This window comes from Clarias gariepinus, chromosome 10, assembly GCF_024256425.1.
Source record: "Clarias gariepinus isolate MV-2021 ecotype Netherlands chromosome 10, CGAR_prim_01v2, whole genome shotgun sequence".
NCBI lineage: Eukaryota > Metazoa > Chordata > Actinopteri > Siluriformes > Clariidae > Clarias > Clarias gariepinus.
Window position 1 is genome coordinate 32,132,927 of NC_071109.1, and position 26,787 is coordinate 32,159,713.

The 26,787-nt window shown below is 38.6% G+C and overlaps 1 protein-coding gene across 1 annotated transcript; it reads right to left on the minus strand.

Moving 5' to 3' along the window:
- On the minus strand, positions 1–26,313 carry kitlga (kit ligand a). The gene is made up of 10 exons (XM_053506325.1): positions 26,010–26,313; positions 13,535–13,642; positions 12,424–12,480; positions 11,467–11,622; positions 7,880–8,093; positions 7,172–7,207; positions 5,490–5,590; positions 5,300–5,409; positions 4,939–4,997; positions 1–4,848 (listed from the first exon to the last, which is right to left on the minus strand). Exons 1-9 carry the CDS (start codon positions 26,022–26,024, stop codon positions 4,967–4,969), a joined length of 828 nt encoding a protein of 275 aa, XP_053362300.1. The 5' UTR covers positions 26,025–26,313; the 3' UTR covers positions 1–4,848; positions 4,939–4,966.
- Between the last annotated feature and the right edge of the window lie 474 nt (positions 26,314–26,787).

A 26,787-nucleotide genomic window follows, 5' to 3' on the forward strand; every position in this document is an offset into this window, starting at 1 on the left:
TAAATTGGATAAATGTATTTTATTCACATCTCATACATATATTTTCATTATATGCATATATCCATATAAAAATACAGAATACAGTAGACTGTCACCCAGATATCACATCACCTGGGCCACAATTACTTATTTGCCTTTGGCACCCTGACTATCTTCCATGACTAAGAGCCTTCTAGCTGCATGACAGTCCAAACGTCCAGGAACAGGGATTTTATTCTGCGCCGCGTGAGTTTCTCTTCTCGTTCCTGTGACACCCACAAAGGACATTTATTTATTTATTTTTTAAAACCTCACGTCCAGACACGAGGATTTGTCCTAGTTGAAGTGTTCCGATATATACGAGCAAGAAATCAGTCTCAGATTCATGACGGCCTTCAATAAGTCCATGGCATGTCGCGTGCTGTCCACAGGTTCGAGGTCAGAGGCTCTTAAGTGGGTCGATTTAAAACACAACAAACAAAAACAAAAAGGAAAAAAAAAGAAGAAAAAAAAAAAGGAGACGACGCCGCCATCTAAAGTTTCACAGCTTAGGCCTGTTTCCACACCAAAAAAATGAAAATAATATGCAATAACATCAGTAAAAAAAAAAAATGTGTATGATGATTAGAGCTCTGGTACAACTATTCTTCTTAACTCGTTACATGTGGTTGTGTTGTTTTGTTGTCATTTTTTTAAAAACTCTGTCTCAGTTAGAAAGAACAACCAAACCACTGGACTTTTTCTTTTTTTTTTTTTTTTGTCTCAATGAGACTCGTATAACATCGAATCTAATCCAACTTAAGCACAGCATAACACTTGACCGCATGCGCATCGACACTTTGTAACACCAGCAAGTTTTTTTTTTGTTATTTTTTCTTTACGTCAATTAAAAGCAGTACTGCACTATTTCTACACATAGTTCATGTCTGATGGGTAAATAGTTCTCACGCAACCTTAAGTCCTAATTCCGTTACAGTCGTTTAGTTCTGGTGAAAGAGGAAAGGTTTAAAAATGTGTACAATTAAAATAAAATGTAAAAAAGAAAAAAAAAAACAACAGTTTTTAGTTGCTGCCGTAATGAATATAAGGCTGTAAACGTTCAATAACGGGCAGATTTCTCTTTCAGACGTCCTCGGAAAAGTCACATTCGAGGTCGTAAATTGAGAGAAAACCAAAAACCTTAGTGGTAATGCATGATCGGGGAAACAGATTTAATTCATTGACAGTGGCAGAAATGCATTCGAATCATCAGCAACAGGTCATTCGCACACAGGTCATTAAAACAGTGACGAACATTCTACTGAATATAAAACATAACCAGAATAGCTTCATCTGAAATGTCACATATGGAAATATATATATAGTTTTTTTATGTTGTTGATCGCTGTTCAATCTTTCTCTACAGATGGGTTCTGATGAAGAGAACGGGAAGATAAAATGTAGCTGACGCTCATGAGCAGACAGCAGCGTGCTGGAGATGAGTCAGATTTAGCCCGAAGCCACTCAGAAGCTTGAGAAAAGCAAACTCAAACACTGTTTGGTAACGCACGCCCCAAAAGGGTTACATCACTCACTCACTCCTCTTCTATACCGCTTTATCCTGTATTCAGGCTCGCGGGAACCTGGAGCCTATCACAGGAGACTTAGGGCACGAGGCGGGGTACACCCCGAACAGGGTGCCAATCCATCGCAGGGCACACACACACATGCACACACACACACACATGCACACACTCACACACCCACTCACACACTACGGGCAATTTGGGAACGGCAATTAGCTTAACCTGCATATCTCTTCGGAATGTGGGAGGAAACCGGAGTACCCGGAGGAAACAGAAGGGTTACATAACTAACATTATTCACAGCCTTCATTAAACAGAAGCTTTATTTGTAACACAGCACTGTTGGTTTGAGAATCGAGAAGCCACACCTTCATGTTAGCACACTCACGCTGATGACGATCGTTTCCGTAGTGACAACCTGCACGACGTAATTAAAAAAGAAATTAAATATTTGTCTTGCTGTTTAAAAAAGACCAGCGTGTCCGTGTCGACGTCACATGATGAATGATTGTAACCTTTGTGGAAGGAGTCTGTTTGGTAGAGCTAACCCGTGTTCCCAGGGTCCTACGTTCCCTAAAAAAATAGAATTCCATTTTGTGCTATATGGATCAGGGGGAACATAGGGCCTTGGTAACATGGAATCCTGGGAAGATAGGACTCTAGAACTGGGGAACATACAGTGGGTTTCTAGGAAAAATAGTACCCTTTTCATGCTCCCATTATGTTCCACTTAAATCTGGGGAACACAGCAACTCCATCCATCCATCTAGTGACCACTGAGGCCAACGGGTGACCATTTATTCCCATTTGTACGACCGTACGCCAATTAGCTTAATCTTTTTTGGAAGGTGGGAGGAAACTGGAGGAAACCCACCAAGCACGTGTAGAACAGACCCCGAGGTGGGAATCGAACCCAGGACCTGGAGGTGCAAGGTGACAGTGCTAACCACTAAGAAATGTGTCATTTAATAAAAACATTTTAGAATTGCCAAACAAACAGTGCTGTTATAGAAAAAAATGTTTTAAAATTATTGTTAATTTTTTTTTTTTTTAAAGGTCTTTCATCTCATTCTTTACTTCATCCATAATTAAAACAAACTCAAACTGTATGGTCTCATTCATGCAGTACCTACTTTAAATATTATGGATCGATGGAATAAACACTGCAGGTGTTAATGCAGATTTTTTCCCAAAACATTGAAATAACAATTTTTTGTTGATCCGAAAACTTGAGTTTTTTTTTTCTCAAGGCTGATCTGAAGTCAATAGTCTGAACAATCGCTGCATCTGATCTGACATTTAACGTCATCGACGTCATCATACACACACCAAGCAACGGTCAAAAACATGTTCGTCTGGTTTAGAAGAAAACGCCGTAAAGACTCGATTCAGATTCGAACCAAATGATGTGACTCACAGACAGAGAATAGTGTTAGTTAAGAGACCCTCGATGTTCAGTGTTACACACAGCGTTTTAATAAATGCTCTTCTATCAATCACAAACGTGTCTCTCAAACACACCACACACACACACACACACACACACACACTATGGCTGCTTATCCAGGACGAGTGTAAAGTGGACTTCCTTTAACAAAAGGCACAGGATTAAATAATAATAATAATAATAATAATAATAATAAATCCTAATGGAAGATTTCAGATACATGACCTTTTGTGAAATGTTCCGCAGTTGCATGTCATATTAAATTACAGTATAAAAAAAAAGTTAATTAAATTGGAATTTGTTTTTTGCAGAGCAGAAATATACACATGCCCTGTTTCCTTATTCTTTCTTTAAAGAGAACTGTATCACATATTACATTCAGTAACATTTATTTAAATTTTACTAACATTCATTACAAACTATTAGAAATTGTAAAGAGATTGTTAAAAAACAAAATTTGGTGAAGTCGACTGATCTGTAAGACGGCTGGCCATTAAGCATCATCTCAGATTATACTGTATGTACAGTACTGTGCAAGGAAAAGTCATAGTAAATGAAATTAAATGATGTCGATTCAACTGCGGAAATGAGAACAAATGTTCTGCAAAGTCTCTAAAGATACAGTTAAAAAGCTGGTTGTTCCATGTTAATGTAACGACCTCAGCAGCGACCTCATTTCCCCTCTCGTCTGTTCCAAATCAGCAGTATAACTAATGACTACCCTGATCATCTGTCATCATCTGCACCTGCTTCTCACCGGGTCATGTTGCTCAAGTTAGATTCTTTTTAAAATGCTTGAATAATTCACAGGACACATTCCTTTGAGACTGCTGAGGTACAGGGACTGAGAGACAAAAACGTCCTGCAGAACTTTTCCTCAAAAAGACAAGACAGCCTGGCTCTTTGGAAAGGGGGGGGGGGGGGTGTCAAGACTTTTGCACAGTACTGTTTGTATATAAAACGCTTGACGTGTCAGCAGAGCGTGAAATGGAGCCGAATTCCTGAATCGGAGCTCGGAGATCGTCCTGCCGAAGCCTCTACGAGGAACCGTGTGAATGCAGTGCGCATGTTTGGAAAGGGAGAAAGATAAGATCAGTAATTAGTCGGTCCGAGGGCGAGCGTTAGCGTGGCTGCGGCGGTTTAACGAGCAGGGGGTTCAAGCGTACTTGAAGCACTTCCACGATCATCTCGCTCACTACCCACGCAGGAGCAGGGGAAAAAAAAGAAGACTTTTATACCATAGTCTGAGAAACAAAATAAATAAATTAAGTCCACACCACCAGTTAAGCGACATTAAAAACGATACACAATTCAGATGATACAACTGAGAATTTTTTTTTTTTTTTTTTTTGGAATGAATTAAAAAACAAGTAGGATGCCCGAAGCTCAAACACAAAGAGCGAGAGAACTCTACAAAACAGGAATCAGGAGGGAAAGAGGACGAGATGTATTCGGTTCCGCGCCGGGTTCTTCTTCGTGCTCATTCCGGATTATTTAAGAACTCTCCGCTGCGTTTCCCATGAACCCAGGAACTGGAACGCTTTTCATGTGGATCATCCAAAGCTTTTTCCTCCCTGTACGTACTTGTCCATCCAGGGATCACAGTCAAGCCTTAGACAAGCCTTCAGTCCTCCAAAGGAACAACCACCACAAGCAACCCCTCCCTCTTCCTCCTCCTCCTCCTCCTCCTCCCTTCTACCACAGAAAAGGTCCGACCATTGTTCTTAGAAACGTCATCGTATCTCGGTGGACAGTTCTTCGCTGGAGGTCCGTACTCGTCCCTCATAGCTGAGAGAATAGGAAGTTTATACGTGTGGATCTCGAGTTGTTGCCGCCTTTTTTCGTCCGCTGTACAATCTGTAAAAAAAATAAAAATAAAATAATAATAAAAAAAAAAGAAAAAAAAATGCTTTAGGAACTGGAGATCTTATTGGAAACAAATCTCACCAGTTGCGATGAATCGGGATGGGTCGGGTTACACTGTGCAGATGCTGTTTAATCTTTTGCTGCGTAAACAAACACAAACAAAACAAATAAAAAGAAAGTTCTACCTCAATCACTGGAATCAGTCAGCGATTCTAACACCGACATCTCTAATTAGATCAGGGTTAAGGCATTGGACTGGGATTAAACCCCACTGGGCACTGCGTTTGTGTTTAACTTGGTAGCTGCTGCTGCTAACATACTGTACAGTCCATGTGTACATACTGCAGTGCTGCAAAACAATAACACTGTACAGGCCACGCCCCCCACGAGGACCTCGCCGGTTCAGGGTTATGCTCTAGCGTTAGCTCATAATGATAATTACTTTTCCGATATTTCATCATCTAGCGGTGGTGCGCTGGGCTCGGCTCCGACGTACAGCGGCGGGCCTTCTGTGCTACTCTGCGCGGATGGGGCGTTTCTTCTGGATTTTACCTGCGTGATGAAAACAGACAGGAAGTCAACCGTCTTATCAGTTTCAAAGGGATTTGAAATGAAAATAAATAAACACACACCTTCCAGACAAGCAGCAAGATGGCAGCGATGACGGGAATGAAAAGGAGTGAAAAGAGACTGCCCTTCACCACCTCCGGAAAGGTCATGTGATTCATGAAGCCTGCGGATAAAGGGGATTGTGGTTGGTCAGAACGTGTAGGTTTATATGAACGCGCTCGTTTCCATAGTAACAGCTTTACGGAGATTAAAATGTGTGGAAGGAGTCTCCAGTGTCGGTGCTTTCTAACAGTTAAAAGTAGGGCATGTCGTTGTTTCTTAAGACGCGAGTGAAATGACTGTTTGTAGCTGCTGCAGGAGGTGGGGAGTTATTGCCACGCCCCCCTGTACAGTCCTGTTTAGGCCATTAAAGGAGTTCCTGGGAGGCCGGCATTTCAGCAGGCAGTCCGATCATGGCTGCAGCGTATTGAGACGACTTTCTACCTTGATTTTAACCAAGCACTATTTTTTACATTTTATTATTTTAACGTAACAGCAAAGCTTGGGGTATTTTTTTCTTTATTAATCTGACCACTAGCGTAAGGACACTTTAATGGTGCAAAATATGAAGAATAACCCGTCAGTTACGATTATCAATAAAACACGACAGCAAAATGTCACCTTGGGTTAAACGTCTACAAACCGATGGGAAAAAAGTCCATTTCATTTATACAGAGCTTTAAACGATGGACGCCGTAAAGCAGCCAAAGCTGCTTTACAGAAATCCGGATTTGGATTTAGATTTAAAGTCCCTGCCCCGTAATCTACACAGTAATCACTGATGCCCATGTGGGTTATTCAAGCGTTTCAAATTAAATTAAATTTATAATTTAAAAAGTTTTAGAAATCAGTGTTCGGTTTCTGAACAAAAGCAGAAATCTGATGTGTGCTGGACATACTGTGTCACGGTCAGGTGTCTCGTCAATGCGATTAGAAAAATGGCTGAACCTTCTCTCTTTAGGTTTTCCCACGTCCAGGTCTTTTAGCGTCAGTGCTGAATTGGTTGACTAACGAGCGAGGACTGGGCGTGTCCCTACGTCCATGCTAGTGTACTCAAGCTTCAGCCTTTTATTTACTCTATTATGTGAACAAATAACAAACTTCAGCATTAATTCATCTTAAAAAATCGAAAGAAAGTACCAAATTCAGGAATAACACTTAAAATCATCCTCACTGGAGCAGCTGGTCCTTCAGTGGTTTATTCCATTTTTACAGCATCAAGTTGCCAATTTTTGATTTCCTACTAAGCACTATTTTTTTTATTGTCAGGTTCCAGAGAAACTCGTCAGTCCAGAAGACGTTTAGAAAGTTACAGCTCTGACGCTGGAGACCCCTTCCATAAATATAATTAAATAATTTAAAAAAGAAAAATTTGTGTAACGATTTTTGTTACTTTGTTTTTGGTTTTGTTATTTCACATTATATACTATATATAAAATAATAAAGCACGGCTTTGTGTGAACAGTTTAAACTGAATCACATCTGGAGATTGTATAGGATCAAGCAAGGATAATAAATGTGTTGTGGTCATAAGTTGATTATCTTATGGGAGGTGCGGGAAACACAAAGATGTTTTGGGCACAGATTCAAAATTCCTAAAACTCCCGAGATGCATATTTGTGTAAATGACCACAATAACTTAGAATAACAACATTAATAAAAAAAATCTAAAATAAAAAATGAGGTGGCTTGGGTGTAAGCTCACCTTCTTCTGCATTTGTGTTCTCAGATGATGAGCGACCTGGAGAGAGAGAGAGAGAGAGAGAGAGAGAGAAAAGAAAGGGTGGAGCATTAATACACTTGGATGAAAAACATTGCAGTGAAAGAAGAGTCCATCACGGCCCCCTTTTCTTTCTGTCCTAACAAAAGATCCCATGTGTCTGCTCTCAGAGAGAGAATGAGTCTGTGCTTGGGAAGATCTGAAGATTGCTTGGTTATCACCGCACTGACAATTGCATGTCGGCTCTTTTCTTCTTTTCATGCCGTCCGCTAGGGAACATCTAGTGGTTTTTGGCTTCGTGCTAAAATGGAACTGGCCAGATAAAAAAAACAAAAAAAAGCAACAAACGAACAAAAAATCTGCAGTGTTATCAGCGGATTTCTTTGAAAAGGTGGTTATGCGCAGGACAGCGCGCCCACATCACCCCAGGGGGAGTGCTAATTTATGACAATTTACCCGTCCTGTCGAGCTCTTAAAGTTACATAAACCACACATGTATCAGTATCGGTATCTCTACTTGGCGTTTACCGCAAAGTGGGCGTGGTCTAAGTAGAAAAGGCAGGTTATTATTTCCTGCAGGGATCGCTTACGAATATTCTCGATCTAATGTACAGGTGTTCATTTTTGTTTAGAATGTGTTCATTCTGCTTAACATGCTCGGACCAGGTGACATGATTAACAGTGTTTCCTCACCGCCTTGTGAATAATGCCGCGTCGGCGCCGCCGTCGATGCCGTCGTCGTCGTCATTACTTTCGCATTGTTCGTCCTCGGGCACGGCGGAGGCTCGCAGTCTTCATCATTTGAAGAATTAGCTGTATTGAAAAAGTCTTCGACAAATTCGAAATAACGTGGCGTGAGCCATTTCTCCTCTCTGTAGTGGCACTGAAACTCCAGCATGGAATCCTCCTGAAAAAAACACAATATAAAATGATAACTGCAGTGCTATAGTGAATAACGTGAAGAATGGATCATTGCTGAGAATAAATGCGATCTCATGTGGCGTTTTTAATGCTGTGCTGTACATTAGGAAACACGCGAAGCCTTTGCTTTTGAAGAGGCAAAAAATTTTCTTACATCCGGAGCCAACTTGGACGGCGACCCAGTTTTGCGCCTGATTTTAATACGTAAGGAATAATGCACTGAACTTCGGGGCTTGTCTAGCTTTAGTCTCTGTCTCATATGATTAAGAAGAATCAAATCTCCATAGTGGATCTTGTTCTACGGGTTCATTTGTCAGACTGAGAAAATCTGTCTCAGACTTTGCAGGAAATCTTTTATAATAGCTGATGTTGGACCTCAATTCTTTGCATTTCTTGAACATATCGCAGCGGGCCTAAACTCGAAGCCAACTCATGGCAAAAGTTTCTTTTGCATACTACCTTTCCAAGCACTCCGCCTCATACATCTGGCAAACGTAAAGTTTAGCGGAGATTTCCCATACCCATATTTGTCCCATATAAATCTCTTTATGATAACGCGAAGCATTCTAAAAGGTAAAAAGGCTGCTGTGGCAAGAAACAGGATTAACCAATCAGGATTGTATATTTTCCCTGTGTATTTTAGTCTGAAGGCTATTAAAGGCTCTTTACTCTTCATTAAGCTCTGTACTCAGCTCAGAGCCACAGATCCAGGGTGGATCCAGGAGAATTTACCCTCTGTGAGACTCCAGTACTTCCCGAGGCACCATGTAAACAAAGCTTTAGTGTACCCAATCCACCCCCTGGAGGGTTTTTAGACTGGAGGATCCAAAGAGGTCCCAGAGAAAACCCAGAGGAAACCTGTTGAAATCTCAGAGATAATCCAGGGAAAACCTGGAGGAAACTAGGAACAATCCTGGAGGAAGCCCTGAGGAAATCTTGGTGAAATCCTAGAGGAAACCAGAGGAATCCCAGAGAGATCCTGGAGGACTCCAAAGGAATCCCAGAGAAAACCCAAAGGAAACCTAAACAAATCCCGGAGAGATCCTGGAGAACTCCAGAGGAATCCTAGTGAAAACCCAGCAGAAACTAAAGAGATCCCAGAGAAAACCCAGAGGAAACCTGTTGAAATCTCAGAGATAATCCAGGGAAAACCTGGAGGAAACTAGGAACAATCCTGGAGGAAGCCCAAAGGAAAGTTAAAGGAAGCCCTGAGGAAATCTTGGAGAAATCCTAGAGGAAACCAGAGGAATCCCAGAGAGATCCTGGAGGACTCCAAAGGAATCAAAGAGAAAACCCAAAGGAAACCTAAACAAATCCCGGAGAGATCCTGGAGGACTCCAGAGGAATCCTAGTGAAAGCCCAGCAGGAACCAAAGAGATCTCAGAGAAAACCCAGAGAACACCTGGTGGAATCTCAGAGAAAAACCCAGGGGAAACCTGGAGGAAGCCCAAAGGAAAGTTAAAGTAATCCCTGGGAAAACCAAAAGAAAGTAAGAGAAATCTTAAATAAATCCGAGAGGAAACCTGGAGGAATCCCAGAAGAAACAGACATTTACACAAGCTCCAGGGACTCTCTGCTGTGTGCCACAGCACCACTCCACCCTTCACTATTTTTGCATTTTTATTTTTATTAATACTGCCATGTTGTCATCATTTTCATCACAGTATTAGAAACGCCCTGCAACATCACCACAAGCGCGAGATTGTGCAAGATGTGATAATTAAATGGCATCTCTTCTTTTACTTCTGTCTGGCACGCACCCAGACTGTTTAAGTGTATAACAATTGTTAATTTAATTCTACAGATCACACCAAGGTTTTATTCTGCATATTGAACTCATTCTCACGGCTGGATTGGGATGCTGTCACATGGCTCCTTATGCACGAGCACTTTTTGTGACAGATTTTTTTTATTCTCATAAATATTTGTCTGATGGTTACGTTGAAGTAAATAAACAATGCCAAAGGTCTCCTAATTGGCACCGACGACAAAGCGGAAAAACCTGTCCTTCTCGAGAAAGGTCTCCAGCAGCTGTGACCTCTTGCACCAAAGTCAAGAATGTGCTTGTGGCAAGTGTGCACTGTGTTCTCTGGCAACCTGCCGCGTAATGTCACCTGAGCCCGTACGCGGTGCATATTTAAAACGGCAACCCGACATGACCGCAAACAAACAGCTAGCTTGCATTTCTGCATCTTCTATACAAGTTGAACAATGCAAACATTTCTGTTAACAAGAATTTCACAAAACATGTGAGTTCAAGCAGTAAAGCATGCATGACACACCCACTTTTGGGTTTCTCGAGAATTGCCGAAATTTCGGTGTGAACTTGCTTAAAGTGAGTGAACTGCAGCCCGGAAAGTAGTGCAGGGTTATGTTCATATGCTTGTTCTATCACGTTACTGTTTCCATAGCAACCTTTTTTTTTTTTTTTTTTTTAAATGTGTGCAAGCATTAAAATGGTAAAGATTTATATAAGAATGTGGTCCATATATCTTTGGCTTTTGGCCTCTGTACAATTTTTTAAACACTCAAGACAATGTGAGCAAAGTCAAGATGTTCAGCTTTAATTCAAGGGATTTGACAAAATTGTAGGGGCTCATAAATAATGGAACTAACTAACAATTACAAACATAAGGATTGCGTTTAATACTTGAATGAAAATCCTTTGCAGTCAGTGACTGACTGATGTCTGGATCCCGACATGACCATATGCTGAGTTTCCTCCCTCTAGATGCTTTGCCAGGCTTCTTCAAGTCGTATCTTCAGTACGTGAAAAGTATGATCTATTGGGTTGAGAGCAGGTGACTGACCTGGCTAGTGAAGAATTTCCATTTATTTTTCCTTGGCTAGCTTTAACTGTATTTTTGGGGTTTTTGGGTCTACTTTCATTAGCAGTCAGGCCATCTATAAACACCAGGGCCCGGTTCCATTGGCATTTATTTATTTATTTTTTTTCATTTGCATAGACACCTCTTGGGACCTCATATTGAGAGTTTGTGTGAACAGCTACCAAGTGCAAATGTAACACTCAAAACCACCTCCAGGCCTTGTATCTGCTTAATTAGTCATGGAGTAACAAGAGAACAGGCCACACCTGGTCACGCAACTGCTTGTCAGCCATTTGTTCCATTATTTATGAGCCACCAAAATGGGGGTGCATGTCTGAAAATGGCTATAGATCCGGAATTACACTCTGAATTAAAGCTGAGTCTTGACTATGCTCTGGAGGCCAAATGCCAAACAACTTATCTTTGTTTTAAAATACACACAAGTATAGGCGTGACTGTGTATAATAAGTGAAATGATGAATAAACGTTTGGCTCACTTTAAAAAACGAATAAATCTGTGAAATAACTCACCAAATTATGACCAATGATGTATCGCATCTCTTTCAACATTTGCACAAATTTTCTTATGTCCTCTTTGTTGGAGGAAATATTCCCAAATTTCTCGGACAGTTCATTTAAGCTCTCCTCCAAATGGAACACGTTGAGCTTCACCCAGCACATACCACTCTGGAGGAAATAAACAAAAAATAAACAAAAAAATAAACAAAAAAACAAACAACAGTTTTACGCACAAGTAAACAATTTTTATCACAATGTTGGCTTACAAAAATTTCCACAACTCTTTTGCATACTGAGTTTATTTTATTGGGATTTAAAAAAAAGAAAAATACGAGGGGTGTTTAAGTCAAACCGGGATTTTTAATTGTGCAGAATAACATAATACATTTCTGAAAGCTAAAAACTTCCTGTATTTGTCTATATAATTCCCCTGCTACATTACTGCAATGGATACCATTAAGGTATAACGTTTTCTCAGCAGGATTCACCACGTCCCAAACGCTGGCCTACCAGAAGAGGTTGGGACTGTATATGTGCAAGTGGTGTTGGTGACTGTGTGTACAGTTCACACAGACAGATGCGTCTCTTTCTTCCACAAGCTAGCAAGTTATCCGTAGATTTTCAGGGATCAGGCGCAGAATGTTCACAGGCTCTGCCTTTCACAAACATTCAGACCATTCAGTTGTTTTGCTGCGGTTTAAGAATTCTTAAAGTATTCTGTAAATGTCAACGGCCCTTATTGACCAGAAATGTCAAAAAGTCCCGGTTTGAGTTGAACACCCCTTATATATTACCAGCAAAGTCAAATCAAGTGGTGAAACATATACAGCTTATGCAAGAACACATCCTAACCTTGAGACATGAGTACAGTGCACATTTGAGGCATGCAAATAAAACATATAATTTAGTTAAAGGGTTAAAGATACGCAATATGCACATAAAAAATAAATAAATAAATAAACGACTTACCACTTCTTTAGGTAAATACTGTACAGTGATCTTGTAGTCTTTTGGGATATTCTGTTTCTGTTAAAAAGAAGAAGGAGAAGAAGGAGAAGAGATGGTATAAACCTGGCGGTGTGTGCTTTACAACAAGCGAATGACGTCCGAAACTAAACAAAAGGCGTCTGTTAAAGCGGCTGTAAATAATCTTTACAGTCTCGCTAATTGGGTCCGCGTGCAAATGAGAATTTACCTCAAATGTTAACGACCCTTATATTTACATTTATAAACTCTTAGGAATTAGTTTATAACTACAGGAGCAACCATTAGCAAGCATTAGCTTCAACCAGCAGAGTGGAGATGAAAGAAAGCTGCATTAGGGAGCTAAGCTAGCTGGTGAAATCATGCTAGGCTTGTGTTAGCATAACTGTCAGTCACGACGATCATTTTAATTCTTGAAGTTGATTTTTTTTGTGTTTTCAGATCAATACATTACCAATATATATTTCTCACAATATCAGTAATCATTTGTTAATTTGTCGCGCTAACACGCTAGTTTTTTGGTCGGTGTGTAAAACTGAATTCATTTAGGATCGGGTGGATTCGAAAAAAACAACAAAACAACAACAATAACAAACGTAACACTAAGAGCAAAACAGTTACATAAAAACAAGACAGGACAAGTGAACAGATTCTCCTGCTTTCTAGAAATACTGGTTAGAGATCAAATCTTATTTAAAAGTAAAACACAATGTTTATCTTGGATCGATCTAATCCAATATTTTTGACATATCTGTTCAAAATCTAAATACGATTCAAAATCTGAATAAACTAAATGTCAAACGTGTGTGTGAGGACAACTCGTATTTTACAGAAAAGACCCGACTTTTAAACGTTAACTTTCCAGTTCTGTGATTTAATCCCTTAAAAGCTCGATTGGACTTTTTTTCTGATTGATCGCTGCTTTTGTTCAGCCTTCAGCTCCCTGTCTGTCATAATCTCATGGTTTGATGAAGAAGAAAAAAAAACAAGAACAAGAACAAAAGTTTGAGTTGTTACGAGCACACAATAAACACAACAATGCTTGCTAATCTTTTTAAAACTAGACATAAAAGAACTCTTGACGTTTAACTCTTACCAGTAATGAAATTTTCTTGATGTCATCTGTTATGGGATTTCCGATTACACTGGAATAGACAGCAACTGTGATGCAAAGCAACAAATGGACACAGGTACGTATCCAAATCTAAAAAAAAAAAAAAACAACAACAAAAAAAAGGGATAATTTTTAGATAAAAATGATAGCTATACACCACAATTTCTATAATTATGAGCACAATTGGTGTGTTTAACATCAGCATTTCACCTGCGCCCTCTAAAGGTTTTTACAAATCACACAATGCATCTTGTAATTTGTCATTATGCAGATTAACTCTTAAACTTTGAGATAAAAAAGTTCTTTTGTAACTCCACGAGAGCTTAGTAAGGGAGGAGTGAACAGAAACTAGGACTTTAAAAGTGAACCACTCAGCACATTATTTGCTTGTGTATAATAAATACTTGTATTCTTGTAAAATCTTGTTTAAACTCAAAGAGAATTACAATACTGTGTGTATAATCTCAGGAACAAAACGATACTCTTAAAATCAGCCTTTCCTTGTGAGATGGTACCATTAAGCATCCATCTTATTAAGCTTTAAAATTAGATTTATTCATTTATTTTACAAGGAGCGTTCAAGTCAAACCAGAATTTATAATTGCGCAGAATAACACAGTTCTCAGAGCACCTCGAGTCTGTGTGCATGGAGTCTGCATGTTCTCCTTGTGCTTGGTGGGTTTCCCCAGGGTTGTCCGGTTTCCTCCCGCAGTCCAAAGACATGCAGATTAGGCTAACTGGCATCCCAAATTGCGCGTAGTGTGTAAATGGGAGTGCGAGTGTGTGTATGTGTGTGTGCCCAGCGATGGATTGGCACTCCGTCTCGCGACCCTGTATACAGGATAAAGGAGTATAGACACTGAGTGAGTTCTGACTCCCTTTATAAACTTCTTTTATTTCTCTATATAATCCCCTGCTACACTAACGCACGTATCCCTGTGTTACACTAGCGCTTGAATTAAAGTTATATTTAATCGGACTGCCTGCTTCATGTCTGTAACGCTGGCCTCCCAGGAACTCCTTTAATGGGCCAAACATGTGGAAATGACTTACTGTAAATGGTCTCCGTAAAAAAAAAAAAAAATCTGTTCAAATGTTTTACTGCGGCTAAGAGTCTCATCACTGTTCTGTACTTGAAGTCATTTGTAAATGTCAATCAGTTTTCTGCTTTTATTTACGAGTGGTCCCGGGTTGACATGAACGCTCAAACCATATTGAGATACAAAATAAATGAATAATAACTTTTAAAAAGCCGTCACACTTAAAACATTGCTCAGAAACAACTAAGGACATTAGCATCCGTGATGAATTTATTATTTTATATAAATTGTCTTATAAAGCCTTATCCCGTCAGGAAATACACAGATCTATGTTTATGATTTTTTGTAATTTCTTTGTTTAAAATTTTTTTTTTCTTAAATGCTCTTTTACAAATAATGGCTAAGTAGCATCTCCTGATATTTTTCCAGTGCCCAGTGTAACCTCGGATTCCTGTTCTCTGGCAGGAGTAGCCTATACCCCTATGCCTTTCTGTTCATCACGATTGTACCGATGCTTATTTAAGTTACCCATCAGCTCTGTTGACCTCATGCTGGAGGTTCAGCTGGAAAATCAGCTCTCTGATTAATATTCAAACCCAGCATGCACAACATTAGGGATAACATTATACTCCTTTGTGATGTTGAATGTGAACTTTACCTAAAGCTCTTGACCTGCATTCATTGTCTCAGATGTCTCATGATTGGCTGACTAGACTAGAGTATGTCCTGTATGCATAAACCCATGTAGCTTTAAATGTATATCAGTGCATCTGCAATACATTTCGACACTTTACGGATATCTATATTAAAGACACACACAACATCTCCCTTAATGGTACCACACCAGTGACATGGAAGTCATCAAAGCAGCATTTTCTTGTGCTTTAGAAAGAGAAAAAGAGATTTGTTCAACAATAACACTGACACACCTCTCAGTTCAGCCGAACTGAAACACACCGCAGGTTTTAACGGTGACACCTGAGAAACCGACGTGCTTTAGATAGTAGAAGATCCAGAACGGTTAAGAAACAACCGTCCTCAACCATGTCATGGGCATGTTATTGTAGACAGCTGGTTTATCCTGATCATTTGGGCTGGAGTTTAATATGTGATAAAAAAAAAAAAAGAAAGAGAGAGAGAGAGAGAGAAAAAAAACTCTAATTTATCTGCTAGATCTAAAGTAAACAAAGTCTAAAGTAGACAATCGGGGTGAATGAGGACATCTTAGGTGCTTGTGAGAATGTATTTCTGTGTTGTTGTTTTTTTATTGTGGTTGTTCTAAAGTAAATAAAGGTAAAAATCAGTATCACCAGATAAAATAAATAAATAAATAAATAAATAAAAAAAATAAAAAAAACATCTATTTGTGTTCTTGGTTTAAATTTAATAAGGATGGGGTTGGTGTTAAACCTGACTGACTATGTGGGTTTATATAAGATCTCTAGTGTCGCCCGAACATGAACATGTGCTTTGATGAAAAGAATCGAGGAAACACTCGAGGAAAATCTGACGTTCTGTATAAACGAGTAAACGTGAATGACGAGGTCGAGATCAAATATTAGCTCAGGATTTTAAGTCATGATTGAATGAAAAACTAAATATTAAACAATTCGTTCAATTGTTTTGAGCTTTAAATAAAATTATTATTAATAATAATAATAATAATAATAATAACAATATTAACTTTATTATTCTTTTTTTAACCCTATTGTATACACTGAATTTATCAAAATTTTTACTTTTAGAAAAGTTGGTTTGTTATCCAGGTTTGCAGTTTGGCCATTTTTTGTTTTAAATGTTTTTTTCTGTAATAACAATCCAAATTTTACCTTAATTTATTGGTCCCCCCCACCCCCCATTTCTTACAAATTTAGGACGCAACTCTGGTTCTTTACTCGAGCTGAACGATCTTGGGATCTTTAAAAGGTGGAATACTGGAGCGTTTCCAGTGAGCTGATGTGGAGACAGACAGAAGCAGATACGTACTTTCGATATGTACACAAGTGTCTGTGTTATGTCTTCTGCTTTAAAAAACAAGATCCAGTCAGTTGCACAACAGTCATAAATTCGCAATGGGTCTAATCGCTTCGTGCAAACCCTGACAGTCCAACAGACGAGGCGTAGCGAGAGGAGGAGGAGGAGCTGAACAATAACTAGAGCACAAGTTGCACCAGTGAATACGAGACCTGGCGCTTTAACCTTCATCACTGCAACGTTACATGAGAAATGGGAAAAAAAACTATGCAGTTCTTGGACAATTTTCAAGACTCCGGGAAATTAAATAGTTGAATTGAAACATTTCAGCCATTTTTAAACATGTTTCAAATTAAAGCATGACCTTTTTTTCATAAAAGTCAAAAACCTGCCTTTATTCCAAAAACAACATGTCACGCAACAATATGATCTAGAATTTCAGACGATAATTTTTATAATTAGGAGGCGTAATCTCAAACCAGAATGCATTTTTGGAGATGCTTGCTGATTTAAAAAATAAATAAATAAAAAATTCAACAGAAAGGAAAAAAAAAACACAGCCCCTATCAACTTTCTGGAAATAAAATTAAATAACTAAATAAATACACCAATGGTTTAAATTGTGCAATTTTATTTTCAAAACTTGTTTTTTATTAAGCTTTTTATTTCCAAATATTAAAAAAAAAAAAAACACCTTAAAAGTAGGAAATAAAGGTACGACCAAAATATCATATCAATATACTAGTGGATATCGGTGCAATAAAGCATGTGTAAAGGTTCGTGAATAAACTGCGAGTAAAACAGCAGTGATGTATTTTTACTAAAATCTGAGCTTAACGATATTATAATTTATAAATTAAAACCAAAAATTTGAAAAAATGTCTGTGAACGTAATAACACTTAAAAATGTTTAAATTCTTTAACATCAAACGAGTTACTTACTCTAGTCTAAGTTTTGTGAATGTCAGTTAAAATCCGAAATATTTCACAAAACACACACCTCTCTGAGAGGTGTATCGTATCATTACATCACAATATCGATATGTTTTAACATCACCAAGCGCTATTACAAAATAATCCAATTGTCCCCGTATAATTTGGCCTAAAATAATCAGTATAACACACACACGCCCCCCTGTGTAAACATTTCGGTTTAGTACCTTTAAAGTTGCCCCGTTTGCTAAGAAACAAATTAGATTTTATACAAGTCAGTATATGGCTTTGTAATTAGCCACCGTAAAAAAAATAATAAATCAATCAACTTTTTTTGTCGGAACGACTGTTAAAATGCTAAGTCATGCTAGCGCATCAGTCAAATGTTATCAACAAAACTTTGACGCACACTTCTATGTACCGTACGATAGCTAAAGTACCAGATTTAGTGTCTGTATAGGGTAGTGCAACTTGTAATGTAACGCAACATATAACATACATTTTTTAAAATAACCTGAACAATTCAGCACAGTTAGCATAATTAGCATATCAGTTAACTGCATTCAAAATAGTCTCAAAAGGTCTGGATTTACCTACAATTTGGCGATACCTGTTCACAACTAAAATGTTTTTTTCCCCTCACTATAACTGAAGACTTAAAATTCTTAACATCCTAGTGGCAAACTGCTGAACCTGAGGCTAATAATTACCTTATAACTGTATAATATCGCGGGGTGGCTAGTGCCACAATCAACAGTAGACTAAAATGTGTGTTAGCCATTTCCCTGCACTTTTTCTGACCTCATTTCAAGCACTTACATGTGAATGATGTTATAACGTGCGAGTGCTTGCTCAGACCTGACTCGTACATAATTCAGAATTTCACACGTGTAAAGATTGTGGAGCTTCCTCGAGGGAATAAGCTGCCCCCCTCCCTCCCGTTTAAGTCATTTTAAATCATAAAAATTTGCGGTTTAAATAAAGAGACAAAAAAACTCTGTAATGGATGAATTAGGATGATAATGAGGACCTGTAGCTAAAACGTGCAGGACAGAGACAAACACAGATGGCCATTTCTTACTTTTATTAGCTTGAAGCCTTTTTTTTATTGAACTTAACAAAGACCTAAGTAACTCCGAACAGGAGCTCAGAGCGATGTAGACGGACATAATGTGGGAAGAAAGAGTTTAGCTTTCCATCCTTTTATCCATCTCTGAAATAAAGCAGAGATAAGGCCGTGGGCACCTGGACTAGATAACTCACGTACAGGACGCTTTTGATCGTCGCGCTTCAGTAATTTAGCGAGTCACCCAGACACAGGCTCTAAATTCACAACAAACAAAGAGCCATTCAGCCCATAATCTCATTGACATAATCAGGCTGGAGAACAACAGCAGTGCCAAAGAGCAGTGCATGTTCCATTAGTCACACAGCCATGAGCTTCTTTTCCTCCTCTTTACACAGCTAATACTTCAGTGTGGGAAAAAAACATTTATATCTGCTATGAAGGCGGCATGAAGGGGGCACATTGGCTTAGTGGTTAGCACTGTGGCCTCGCACCTCCAGGTCCTGGAGTCGATTTCCGTGTCGCGTCTGCATACATTTAGTTTGCATGTTCTGCCCGTGCTTGGTGGGTTTCTTTAGGGTTCTCCGGTTTCCTCCCACAGTCCAAAAATATGCGGATTAGGCAAATTGCCATTTCTCAAATTGCGAATGTGTGTGCATGAATGTTGACCAGAGGTCCTACCATGGTCGTACAAAATGGAATAAATCCATTGGTCACCATTGGCCTCCACAGTGCCTGGTTGGACTACAGAGGTTCCTAGATGGATGGATGGATCGTGCTAAACCTTCACAATCCCTAACAAAGGGTGTGTGATATGACAAAAATATCACATCACAATTCTCTGAGATACGCATCATATCTAGGTTCATCTCATGATCGCGATATCTAGTAATACAGTTTCATAATAATTTTAAAATAAAAATGCATATAATATACATTGATATCAATAAAACATATCCTTTTTTACAAAAAAAAACGATGTCATAAAAAATAGTAAAATAATGTTGTCATAAAATGTATTATAATATCGATACCATTGTATTATCCAGCGTGAATATAGTAAATAATAATATATCTTTAAATGTATTTATTTAGTTTTTTGATCATTACAATGCTAATGTAATTAACAATTTCCTAATAAAAATTCCTATAAGTCAATGCATTAACTATTTTAACTAAATATTTTGAATGATAATAATAAAACATATTAATTATCATGTTAAAATGTATTCATTATATATATATATAAGAAATATTATATAATAACAATATTAATGTTTGTATTATTATTTTTAAATATAATAATATAAATATTATACATTTAATAACATCTAAATTTTCTAAAAATAATCAGATTTTAGAAACGTACTACAAATATTGGTAAAATATTCTCCAGCCCTACTGTAAATATATTATAATATTATAAGTTATTATTTGCTTATTCCTCTATCTATCTATCTATCTATCTATCTATCTATCTATCTATCTGTCTAATAATAATAACATGCTAATTAGAAGATTAGAAGGAGCTTTGTTCTTTGTTCAGTTTGTAAAAACAAAAAAAATTTGAAAACTGTATAGTATTTTTTTCTATTTTAAACCAACATTTTACATGAAAAATAAACAAATAAAAACAGTTTTGCAGATGTTTTTGGAGAAAACATCTTTTTTTAAAGCAGCATTTCTGTGTTGTTGGCCCCGCCCCCTTGTGCTCGCACTAGCTATCATCTAGCTACTTCAGACGCCTGTTATCACAGAGCGATATTTAACTTGACTTCCAACAGAATGGAAAAAAAAGAAATGATTGGTCTAAAAGAACGTCGATGAAACAGCGAAAGGGCAGCGGAGGAGAATGCAACGCAATGCAACACAACCATCACCAGTAACCGGAAAAGTCATCAAGTCTTAATCATTTCAGCCTCTGATACAGACAGAGATCCACTCAAAAAGTTCTTAAATTCAATTTGGTTCCACAAATTGCACTTAGTCTGTCTGTTTCCTTTCAGATGCACTCAAAGCGCTTCACGCTAACCGAATCAAACGCGGCATAGCCGGCGGTGTCGTATCGCATGTCCTGAGAGCACGCTCTTTCTCAAAGCACTGAAAACACCGAGCTTCCTCCAGGACACCGGATGTATTGTGATGAAATGAGCACCACAGTGCTGATGAATTCTGGAATCTGATGAATTCTGTTGCCATAGTAACCGCTCATTCACAAGCACTCGCGAATAACGTGACGTCCACGTCATGGACTGACTTATTCCATAAAGAATAAATGGATAAAAGTCACATGGACATGTCACAACATTAAACATAGCTATAAATTGATAAAAGGGGAATGAACATCAAATGTAGATCTAAATCTACTTGTGTACTTGTGTACTGTAGCGGTTGTTGAAAATTAATAAACTTCCTGATTGTCTTATTTTGAAGGTTTATCTCAAGACATTCGTGGCGTACCTGTCCTGGCGATGCCACGCGCCGCATCGCCGCGCAGTCATGTCGGGACACTTAAGTCATATAAAAGCATCTGAACTTTACAATGTGTTAAGTGGGTGATGTTATAGCGTTAATGGAGTTTATAGCCAGGCATGCCATATGGATAATAATCACCTGTCAAGAAGTATATTTAAGAAACATGGCTCGTGTCATAAAAAAAACAACAGATAAGACCTAAGACTATAATTAACACGGCCTTTAGAAGCCTTTCGGCAGCTAGTAGGCTACGTATTGTGTGTTAAAGCCAAGGTGGGGCAGCCTTTCCATCTGTCATGCAGACGCACACAGATATCGCATTCGTCATCTGACTCATGTAACAGAAACATAACAATAACGGACCCTGTAGCTTTTTGTTCTCTTTCACACGGCGAGATGAGAAAGGCGCGAGAAGAGGGCGCGAGGAGCACAAAGGGCGAGGGCCATGTGCGAAATTAGCTCGCGGTAAATTAGTAAATAATTCACTTATCTAGCAATTGATAGTATAAATATTTATAAATACCATAAATTAATCGTCAAGATTGACATTTACATTAAACTTCGAGCACAGTACGCTGATGAGACTCTCCGCCGCAGTAAAACGTTTAAACGGTGCACACTTTGAACTTTTTAAAGTAGGACGACTGTGAATGGCGATTGGCCGAGGTGGCTCAGGAACGCCTGATCCTGGAAAATCAACATCGCACGCACTCTGTACAGTCCCGACCTCGCTCCAAGCCGTTTCCACATGTTCAGGTCATTAAAGGAGTTCCTGTAAGGCCGGGCTTTCAGACGTGAATCAGACAGGCGGTCTGATCATGGCTCTGACGTACTGAGAAAACGTTCTACCTTGTCCAAGCACTAGTGAAACACTGGGACAAGTGCATTAGTGTAGCCGGGGATTTTAAATTCTTATAACTGCGTTCTGTTCCTCTATGCAATCAAAAGTCCCGCTTTGACTTGAACGCCCCTGAGAAACCGCCCTTAACCCTAACCTGCTCAACCTTTCACTGCTGCCAGTCACTCCGGATAAATACGTCTGTCAAAATTCGACTTGGATCGAAAGTATCGTTAAACTATTTTTATTATGAAAGCTAATTCTAAGCAAATTGTTTTGCACATCTGGTGATAAATATCATGAGTCGTGAAAGATCTGTGAGAATTGTGATGTCTCGGGGTACTGCTCCGCCCCAACACGAGTAAAGCTGCCTACTACTTCGTTTTCACTTCGCACACAGGTCTGGGATCTGGTGCATTTTTCCAAATCTTGATTAAACCACTTGCAGAGTGCAGCAGAGTTGCCCGAGGCTATAGATGAGCCAACCGGTAAAGAATGCATAACGAATATTCCTCACTGAGTATTTCATTATCAATATTTATTGCGTTAATAAATCTGCTAAATGAATGAGTATAGCATTTTTTTCTTTTTTTGTGGAAGGCATATTTCCAGGATCAGGTCTGGACTGGAAGGGATTTTTTAGCGCTCGATTTGTTTCAGAGGCAAGACGAAGTCCACGCATGAGGAGGAAAACAAGCCAAATAAAATAAGCTGTGAAAAGAAATCAGGAAATAAGGGAAATAAATCAATGGCAGCATCTACAAGCCGGGTGGTGTAGCGTGACCATGTGCGGCCGGAGGTGCCGAGTGTAAATCAACCCCGCGGCTAGACAAATTAGTACTGCGATTATAATTAAACCAAATATTTAATCCTTATGCACGATCAGCCTTTTTCTTCCTGGATTCTTCAGCATTCTCACGTCTCATGGAGCGACTGCGAGCGGCTCGGACTCTGGCCAGAGTAGCAAGGTTCCTGGATCATGTGGACTTTGGAAGCAAAACAATTACAGGAACTACATGTACACACCACAGCATAGTTTTACTATAATAGAACAGAGACGTTGTGTGTTTGTCTGTGTGTGTGTAGTAAAGTTAGCCCCTCTGTAATGCTCGTGAACAAACATGATATACATTGACACGTCCCAAAAAAAAAAAAAAAAAAAAAGCATTTTAGAGCAGAATCGGTTATTTCATAATGTCAAATCGACAAATTCCATATTTGAAATGAAGACAACTATTCTATGGAACAAACTAAAAAAATGTAATCACACTCTTAAAATCTAAAAGCAACATTGTTTCTGTATCTTAAAAGAAAAGAAAAGAATCTAAGCTTAGTGACCTATTAAGAGGAAATAACTCATTAAAAAAACTTCCGCATGCTTGTGTTTATCTGAAAGATGAACCGATTCTTAAAGGTGTACCTGAATTTGAAATTTCACATCTTGTACGCTTGAGACGACGTGTGTGTGTGTGTGTGTGTGTGTGTGACCAGCCGAGTCAAATGCCTGCTGTGCATGTCAGGGGAAAAAACAGGTGCAAGTTTCCTCCTTGTAATCTACTTTCACCTTCTGCAGCACGGCATCTTATCATGTTGTATAAAGAGCAATTAAAAACACCGAATAAACACTCCCGAGCAAATCGAGCAGCTTTCACACGGCCGGTTCTCTGCACGAATTGAGCAGGTGGCCGAGGCTCGTATCAATTTATTCATTCATTCATTTATTTATTTGTATTTTTTTGGTCCGGAATGTCCAGGACATTTTAGGGAAACTTTTAGGAATGGCATGATGTTTACAGGGAAGGATCATAATCTCTTGTACACAATATAATGACAGGAGTAATCAGGATGGGTGGATCCACAGTCTAGTCTAAACAATGTATTATGCTGTATGAGTGTGAGTCAGATTTAAAAATACATTTAAAAAATTCCTTTTAGGTTATTTTCTAATTTTGCATTGTTTATTGAAAATAGGGATTACACATGTTTATGGAATTTGATATATTAATGGAAAAAGCTTTTATAGACAATGGATGAGGAGATCAGGAGATCAGCTTTACTTAGGGTATACGGCTGCTACATATTCCTAACATATTTGCGATGCTTTATAGTCTGAAATCATACGTTTTCATTATTTCCAGTAGAGTAAGCCTCTCAAACAGAAGCAGCGGGCTTCTCTCCGTTACCACGCAGGAAATATCGCATTATTGCCGTGATGTTTTCCAGATTCCAGCTGATCCAGCCTCGAGCTTGGGCTTTACCAAGATGTAAATCTTGTCCCGTCTCAAAGCCTCTTAATTACTCGTCTAATGCTGCCGCTAGTGAGACGTTAAGTGCTTAAAAATAAAGAGTTTGCAGTGTTAGAAAGTGATAACCCCTAATAACAATCATCACTTCAGGCATCGCTCCGGGGGCCAAACCTACATCAGGTCTCCACAAACGATCTCCACAAGCTGCTGCATTTACAGCCACTTATCATACTCGGGCATGACAGTACAGAAATGCCAGTTTCGGTCATTATGTCTAATTGTTATCAACAGATGTTATCTCGCACAACATCCTGACAAAGCCCATGCGCAACGGATTCCTTAATCCTCTAAACTAAATAACAACCCTTAATGACTCTATTTGGAAAATTCAGTGCTTATTAACCTGAAAAAAAAATGAGTTTCTGTGCCACGACCTGGCAGGAGATCAACATCGAGCATGCTGAATCTCGTCCAGTGATGCCTGTTGGCAGCTGTGACCTCTGCGACATTAATAATTGCATTTATTATTATTACTATTATAAGTACCTTTAATTTCTCAGCACCAAATAAACACATTGTATCTGATTTAAAACAGAAAGAAATCCTCTGAATGCTTGGTATCAGATACATTTTGCATCAATTTGAGAACTTTTTACTATAACACATGTTTCTGATTTAATTCTGAAAAAGAAAAAAAATGAAATGTCATGCTACATGAAGGACTTGGAGCCAACGAAGCAGAGGAGATGATGTGCTGCTGAGTGGATGATGACAGAGCAGCAGCTACGAAGCAGATATGATATGCCTCTTAATTAACCCTTAAAAGCCAAGCGGCTTAGATATGTGCATAGATCAATGATGATATTGGACTTCAAAACTGTGTATTTGGGTTTTTGAATATGTTAGTTAGAATAAAAATTATAATTACTTTTATAAAGGATAAATTTTATATATTATATCAGAATGACTTCGCAAAAGTCTCAAGGTGAGCTTATTATTATTATTATTATTATAATTATTATCTTGGTCATAGAAACGATTAGAAACACGCAGAAAAACACGTTATCATACGCATCTGTGCTATTTCTTTGCCTATGTGACTTTTTATTTATTTATTTTTTACATTTTTTGCTGTCATTTTTTATAGTTCTTTGAATGAACTAAAATTCATCTCATCAAATTGCCTTTTAAAAATATTATTATTATTATTATTATTATTATTATTATTTTGTGCTGAAACAAAAAAAAAGGATATGTCACTCTAGACTGCAAAATCCTGAGCCCCACATATGTATAAAAAACAAACAAACAAACAAAACAAAAAACACAGAAAAACAAATAAGTTCTAGCTCAAGGGCTAAGACAATGATTTATTTCCAGATACTTGCTGACAGATAAATAGGTTGTGAATTAATAATTCATTCGTCCATCCAAATCAATCAGCATGTTAACACATCTGGTGCTGGGTTAAACCTGTTTATCTAGTGAGCCTAGTGATTAAGAGATCATTTGCATGTGGCTCATGCAATCTCAGGGGCGACACTTTGCGTTAACTCGATTTCCTGTAAGGCTAATTATAATATTATAAGCGACACCTTGCGTAAAAAAAGAAAGGAAAAAATAACTTAATAAATTCATAAATACATAAAGAAAGAAAGAAATCAACCAATGTATAAAAGTGCACGTCTCAAAGCCACGCCTCTTTCTGCTGAACGAAGTCTTTAACTGTTACATTTAAAAAAAAATCTAACGTTCAGACACGCAGCAGGATCAAAGGAGTTCCGAACCCCGCGCGCAATGCGAAACAAAGTTGCGCCGCATACGCGCGCGCGCGCGCACACACATATAGAATGAACATGAAAGGAAAATGCAATGCACGACTTACTTTTGGCTTCTTCATAGGGAACGAGAGGATTAAGTCCACTGTAAACGAAACCCTATTTTATTTTGCTTCTGCGTGCAGGAAAGGGCTTCTCTTTATCCCGTTTGCGCATATCCAAAACCATCATAAGTAAAATCCAACACGGATCTTGGAGGAGAAAAAAAGAAACCCGACAACCAAAGAAACTGGAATGCACCTTTCAGGAAAAATACAAAACACCACATTCACACACACCGGGTGTTATCCAGGCGCGCACTTCATTACGCACGGTGACCGAGGAACAGGACAGCTTCTGTGTGTGTGTGTGAGAGAGCGCGAGCGCGCGCGTAAAGGCGTTATAATAGCGTGTCAGAGTGTGTTTCTGAGTGTGTTGGCCCTCTATTTATAAAGCGACTGCACCCCCGATAATCCCTCCCATCATTCATGAACCACGCCCCCGCGGTATAATAGCGGCCACGCCCACTCATGCTGAAGACCAGATTTCAGAAATTCCCAATGCTCAGCTGTACAGTAATTCCATCAGTGTTTTACTTTCCCTCATCTTTCATCCACGCTGAGAATGAGAGCATCAACTCTGATATAGATATAGATATAGATATATATAACTCTCCCTGATATAGAATATTTATTATAAATAAAAGAAAGATTTTGTCTGTACATTGCTCAGAACTCGCACTTGACGATATCGATGATATCTTTATGTTTCATACATCGGAGGACCCGAAAGAAGGAATTTAATGAAACTTCACCAGTGCTTTGGTAGCTGCCTGAAGTTAAACCT

Bases quoted from the DNA above. Each gene is read 5' to 3' on its own strand.
- kitlga (XM_053506325.1), bottom strand. The intron at 5,410-5,489 runs GTGTGTGTTTAT...TTCATCACGCAG, and splicing joins TCTTGCTGCTTGTCTGGAAG to GTAAAATCCAGAAGAAACGC. The intron at 4,998-5,299 runs GTAATTATCATT...TTGTTTACGCAG, and splicing joins GATGATGAAATATCGGAAAA to CAAAAGATTAAACAGCATCT.